Source organism: Bipolaris zeicola, assembly GCF_000523435.1.
Source record: "Bipolaris zeicola 26-R-13 unplaced genomic scaffold scaffold_520, whole genome shotgun sequence".
Classification (NCBI taxonomy): Eukaryota; Fungi; Ascomycota; class Dothideomycetes; order Pleosporales; family Pleosporaceae; genus Bipolaris; species Bipolaris zeicola.
Window position 1 is genome coordinate 1 of NW_006912569.1, and position 5,730 is coordinate 5,730.

General features: G+C 50.7%; 5 protein-coding genes across 5 annotated transcripts; all 5 read left to right on the forward strand.

Annotated features, from left to right (window-relative positions):
* Positions 1–93: 93 nt before the first annotated feature.
* Positions 94–534, forward strand: COCCADRAFT_112989 (uncharacterized protein; the record flags this gene model as incomplete). Its single annotated transcript, XM_007720569.1, has 1 exon — positions 94–534. A coding segment is annotated over one exon (441 nt), but the record flags the coding sequence as incomplete, so codon positions are not given.
* Positions 535–1,429: 895 nt separating this feature from the next.
* COCCADRAFT_31427 (uncharacterized protein) lies at positions 1,430–2,344 on the forward strand (the record flags this gene model as incomplete). The annotated part of the gene is made up of 1 exon (XM_007720570.1): positions 1,430–2,344. The coding sequence occupies one exon, from the start codon at positions 1,430–1,432 to the stop codon at positions 2,342–2,344; it is 915 nt and encodes a 304-aa protein (XP_007718760.1).
* A 418-nt stretch (positions 2,345–2,762) lies between these two features.
* On the forward strand, positions 2,763–3,884 carry COCCADRAFT_10314 (uncharacterized protein; the record flags this gene model as incomplete). The annotated part of the gene is made up of 2 exons (XM_007720571.1): positions 2,763–2,982; positions 3,040–3,884. 2 exons carry the CDS (start codon positions 2,763–2,765, stop codon positions 3,882–3,884), a joined length of 1,065 nt encoding a protein of 354 aa, XP_007718761.1.
* Positions 3,885–4,011: 127 nt separating this feature from the next.
* Positions 4,012–4,287, forward strand: COCCADRAFT_112992 (uncharacterized protein; the record flags this gene model as incomplete). The annotated part of the gene is made up of 1 exon (XM_007720572.1): positions 4,012–4,287. A coding segment is annotated over one exon (276 nt), but the record flags the coding sequence as incomplete, so codon positions are not given.
* A 316-nt stretch (positions 4,288–4,603) lies between these two features.
* Positions 4,604–5,590, forward strand: COCCADRAFT_10315 (glycoside hydrolase family 43 protein; the record flags this gene model as incomplete). Its single annotated transcript, XM_007720573.1, has 1 exon — positions 4,604–5,590. The coding sequence occupies one exon, from the start codon at positions 4,604–4,606 to the stop codon at positions 5,588–5,590; it is 987 nt and encodes a 328-aa protein (XP_007718763.1).
* Between the last annotated feature and the right edge of the window lie 140 nt (positions 5,591–5,730).

A 5,730-nucleotide genomic window follows, 5' to 3' on the forward strand; every position in this document is an offset into this window, starting at 1 on the left:
CTGGTGGCTGGGAACCAGCCACTCGAGTTTCTGCCACATATATACGTTTGCAGTATCCCTATCTTAGTTAGCCAATGAATCCATTATCCAACACACCTCATTCTGCGTCAGTTCGACATCATTGAGAAGCAGTTTCCCGGTACCACGTACAAGGTCACGCTCAAGAAGTCAGAAGAGATCCGCCTGAACCAGTACTCGCGCCATGTGGCCTCAGGTATGAGCGCCGAAGATGCTGAGAATTGCGTTGCGCCTGCTCCAGGCAAGCATTTTGAGGCGCCCGTCGAAGTGCTCCGTGAGTTGGACCTGTCGCTTGGTCGTGGCAAGACCTATAAGGAAGTTCGCGACATCGTCGACGTCATCCTCCAGATGCTTGAGGGAAATGAGTGCGAGCAGGTTCCTGCTATCGAATTTCTTCCCGAGCTCCCCGGCAAGAGTGTGTCGCCTGCTACGGTCCCGACCAAGACTCCCGTTACGAAGTCAACTAGGTCTTCCAAGCGCATCTCCAACAAGGGTTCTGTCAAGAAGACGAGCTAGAAGGCTTAGGAGATGCCGTCCTTGCATCGTCTGGGTTCGTGGTCTCATAGGTTTGTGTATTCCTTTGTCCCTCTCATCCATTGTACGTGGTGTTTGCTGATGCATCTTCATTCTTTTCTTCGTATGCCAACAGTGCTGATCTCTTACCATCCGCAACAGAAGCAGCCACTCAGTTTTCCCCTTCTTTTCATTCTACTACCATACGCAGTCACCGCCCCATCCGCTTCGAGCAAATCACCAAGACTGTCTGTATGGGAAATTGTATTTGTATAAACTTTTCGGGTTCGATTTCCACAACATGTTATATTATATCCGGAGGGCAGATAAGAGTTGTAGTCCCTCTGGAAACCCTTGGTTAGGGTTATGCAATAGAACATTGCTGATGCTCCTTACACGCGTTTGGCGTGCACGGGTATGGGGCAGGATCACGGTGGTAAAGGCGGATGTGAGATTATTACCTGCGACATCATGAACATGTATTAGAAATTCGGAATTGTAAAGAATCTTGCCTCTTGTTTGCTGTGCGTGTCGTGATTGATCAGTAGTCTTTGCCTGGATTGACACTGCAATGTTCTGCCTTGTGCTCTGGCGTTACGAACTGTACTTACTCGATGACCCTGATTTCACAGTGATATCCAAGCTGTATATCGAATTGATTGCGGGGAACTCAGTTTGCGGTGAAGGTGAGGGAGTATAGGGCGCCAACTCGACGAAATTCATTCTCACCGCAAGGTCCCGCAAAGTGATACAATGGCTCTCTTAAACCTCATCTGTTCCATAACTTCTCACTCGCAATTAAGATAATACGATATTCTCTTACCTTGGTGACGTCCAGGTACATACCCCGGCCTTGGATATGGAGTACCCCAATCCACTAACATCTTTCAGACTCACCATGCGTGAGATCTTACCATATCAAGGCACTTTTAGCTTCATATCGAGCCGATTAGAAAGCAACATCAAGAGCTTCCTACCCCACTACGACAAGAAGGATCCAAGGACATGGCCTTATGTGACTTTGGCAACCATCGAGGAGGTTCGCCATTACTACGGCTACCCAGATCTTCCAGCCGGCATTGCTTACCAGCGGTCGGTCCTGCTGCGATACCACGCCATGTACTCGGCTGAAGATCGCAAGCACAGCGTATCTCTAAACGGCTCGTTTCATGAAAGATATCCTTGCAACTACGACCAATACGATCAACTGAAGGACTCGGCCGGCATGTCCAAAGCGGAGTATCAGAGATACATGGCAAACGTCGCCGAAGACATCGTATACATCACAGAAGACACATACGATGATGATTTACGCCTTCCAATGCACCAATCGGCTACTCCAGGAGGAAACAGGACTCTGAATAGCGAGTGCTGCGCAAACACCAGATGCATCGAAACCAGACGCGAAGCCACCAAGCTCCGCAAGGAACTCTCGCACAAGGAACACCAACTCATACAATCCCAGCAGAGTCTCGAAGAACTCGAAGCAATCCAAGAACGCAGACACAATGCACCAAGCGACACACAGGTCGAACTCGAGAAGCAGCGCCAACGCGCAGATGCCGCGGAGCGCGAATGCGAGATCCGTAAGGCAAACAATGTCAAGCAGTTATGGCGTGTACGAGAGCTAGAAAGACAAGTGGTTCAGAAAGATGAGCTGGAAGCGTATTGCAGTCAGTTGAAGGAGGAGATTGACGTGCTCAAGGGGAAGCGAAGGCGAGACGTTGTGGAGTCTGATCCTGACGAGGATTTGATGGAGGGATACATATCTAGTGCCAAAAAGACAAGGTCGTCTAGTGTAGATTGGTCGTAGGAAATGGAGGTTGGGATGCAGGAAATGCGGTGGATACAAGGAGTATTCGGGTACTAGTGAAGTCGAAGATGCCGCGGAGTTGCTGCAGATCGGGTTCGGCAGCGCTAGGCCTTTTTCATGACAGTTCTCTCCCCGCCCTTTTGCGTCATCCTCGCACGTTGTTATTTGTGGTTCGAATGCTGCGGGGCATCGTTCGAATGAGTAACAAGTCGGCTATTGGACTTGGCTGGGCACTTTGCTTATCAAAGCGCGCCCTGTAGCTGTATTTGGTCTGACATCGCCACTAAAGACTGGGTGGAGATATAAGATTGTACAGTCTGCAAAACATCAGCGTCAATTGAACTATAGGAACCACAGCGCTTTTGAGCGTCTGGAAGTTTTGGAATTGCAGCTTGCGAGTCGCAACGACACCGCGAGAATGGGGCCTTCACGTACTACCCAAGCTGCGGTCATATTGTCAGCATTCGTCCTGCCCATCCTCACTTATCTGTATTTCACCAAGAGCCAGCAGTCGAAGAAGAAAGCTGGGCCTCTACCCCCGCCGACAGAAATTACCTCGCTCTTCATACACCCAATCAAGTCATGTCATGGGGTATCAGTACAGTCGGCAAAGCTCTTGCCTACAGGTCTCGATCTCGGTATGCATTTTCCCAATGCAGTCACATTACCAGACTCGAGGATACTAACCGTGCCAGATCGTCAATGGATGTGGGTGAGCTATCCAGAATACGAATTCCTCACTATCCGCCAAAACTCCAAAATGACCTTGATCCGGCCTACCTACGATGAGTCGACTGATACTCTGACCGTCACCGCACCAGCACCAAACTCGATAGATGAGAAGCTTGAGTTTTCTATCCCAGCCCATCCGTCAAAGGAGTGGCTTGATGAGAGCACTGAAGACCATTCAGCAAAGATTTGGAGTACGACGACGGGAACTCGCGTCTACTCTCCCGAGCTGACTGCTCCCTTTAATGCCTTCTTCGACAGGGAAGTACGACTCGTATATAAGCCGCCCGTATCTGACGATCCTCGACCACTCGTCTCGAATGGAGCACCAGCTGTCCTGGGAAGAGACGCATCGACGTGTTTCCCAGATCTAATGCCTATTCTAGTCGGCAACAAGAGTAGTATCGATGAACTCAACACGCGTATCAAAGCAGCCGCAGACCATACTATTGATGTCCGCCGCTTCCGACCTAATATTGTTGTCAAAGGCGAAAGCAATGTACCGTGGGATGAAGATCGCTGGAAGACCATCAAGATTACACCAACGTCTGGCGAGAAACCCATCGTCCTGGACATTACCCAGCGGTGCGCACGCTGTCAGGTGCCGAATGTTGACCCCGACACAGCTGAGAAGCACAAAACGCAGCCATGGGATATCTTGATGAAGTACCGGAGGATTGACGAGGGCATCACGTATAAGCCCTGCTATGGCATGTTGGCTGTGCCAAGGACGGTGGGAGAAGTAAGGGTGGGAATGAAGTTTGAGGTGACGGAAGTAACTGCTGAGCATCGATACATTGCTGGTTTCTAGATTGTGTAGTAGTTGGAAAGTATCAAAGATTTTATTGCTACCAAGAACAACGGCATGGCTTGAGCAACAACCCACTTAAGAGGACACGTGCGAAGATGTGTCTCTAACTAGTCCAACTACTTACGTATCTCCTCCCATGACCAAACATTCCCAACATGGAATTCTACGCGACAAGCGCATCGCAGGGCGGGTAAAACGCAGGAGGCCCGTCGACCCGAGGCAGATTGATTGCCAAATCTCAATCTTTTCCCCAAAAAAAGAGAGCGGCTGCATGGGGTGGGCGGAGCGGAAGAATACACGGCTAAACACCCAACGTCACCAGAACCTCGTCACAACATCCAACACGGGACGAAACATGTGTAAACCCGCGCCATTGAGCAGAGGCAGGTGGATATTCTTATGAACCGTCTTGGATGCCCAAGTGAAGAGAGCTTGGCCTTGGGGGGATAGCCGTGCCGGCGGGTAAATTAGAGAGGGGAGCTTGTCCGGTGGGAGCATGAGGGGAGAGCGAGGGAACCGTGGGGCAACAAGAAATACCCCTCCATTCATAAGAACGGGGGCTTGTCGTAGTGAAATATATACAATCCCATTGAACCATTGATCTTCTTTTTCTTTCCTCTCTCCTCCATATCCATCCAATCATCCCATATACGACATATACCATATACACCCGTAGAGTAAAAGAGAGAAAAAAAAAAGAGAAAGAGAAAGGAATAAACATGGCGGACAAAGACCCCATCGTCACCCACATCTTCACCGCAGACCCCTCCGCCCACGTCTTCAACAACAAACTCTACATCTACCCCTCGCACGACCGCGAGTCCAACATCCCCAACAACGACAATGGCGACCAATACGACATGAACGACTACCACGTCCTAAGCATGGATTCCGTCGGCGGCCCCGTAACCGACCACGGCGTCGCTCTCCGCCAGGAAGACATACCCTGGGTCAGCAAGCAACTCTGGGCTCCCGACGCCGCCACCAAAAACGGGAAATACTATCTCTTCTTCCCGGCCCGCGACAAGGAAGGCATTTTCCGCGTGGGCGTCGCAGAGGGCGACACACCCGAAGGTCCTTTTAGGCCTGAACCCGAACCCATCAAGGGCAGCTTCAGCATCGACCCTGCCGTCTTCGTCGACGACGACGGCGCTGCGTACCTCTACTTTGGCGGCATCTGGGGCGGCCAGCTGCAGTGCTGGCAGACGGGCAAGTTCGAGCGCAGCGCCTACGAGACCATGGAAGCGCAATCCGGTCCTGCGCTCTGCGCCAAAGTCGGGAAGCTAACAGACGACATGAAGAGTTTCGCCTCCGACGTGACCGATGTGGTCATCTTGGATGAGGACGGCAAGCAGATCCAGGCGCAGGATCACGATAGGCGGTTCTTCGAGGCCGCGTGGTTGCACAAGTATAACGGCAAGTATTACTTTTCTTACTCGACCGGTGATACGCATTTCCTTTGCTATGCGGTTGGAGATAACCCGCTGGGCCCGTTTACGTATGGTGGAAGGATTCTTGAACCCGTGATTGGGTGGACGACGCATCATAGTATTGCCGAGTTCAAGGGGAAATGGTATTTGTTCTACCACGACTCGAGTCTCAGCAAGGGCGTGAATCACCTGCGGTGCGTCAAGATTCGCGAGATTGTGTATGACGAGGCGGGCAAGATTAAGTTGGCTGAGAGCCAGCCAAAGGTTGAGAGTTAGTAGTAGCTAGACATTCCTTACTCTTTCCAAATGAAAGATTATCTTTGTTCTTTCCATGTACCGGGGGGTATCCATATATATATATATATATTCAACCCCTAAAACGCCGAAAAAAAATGCTTTCAATCATCCAGGCATGC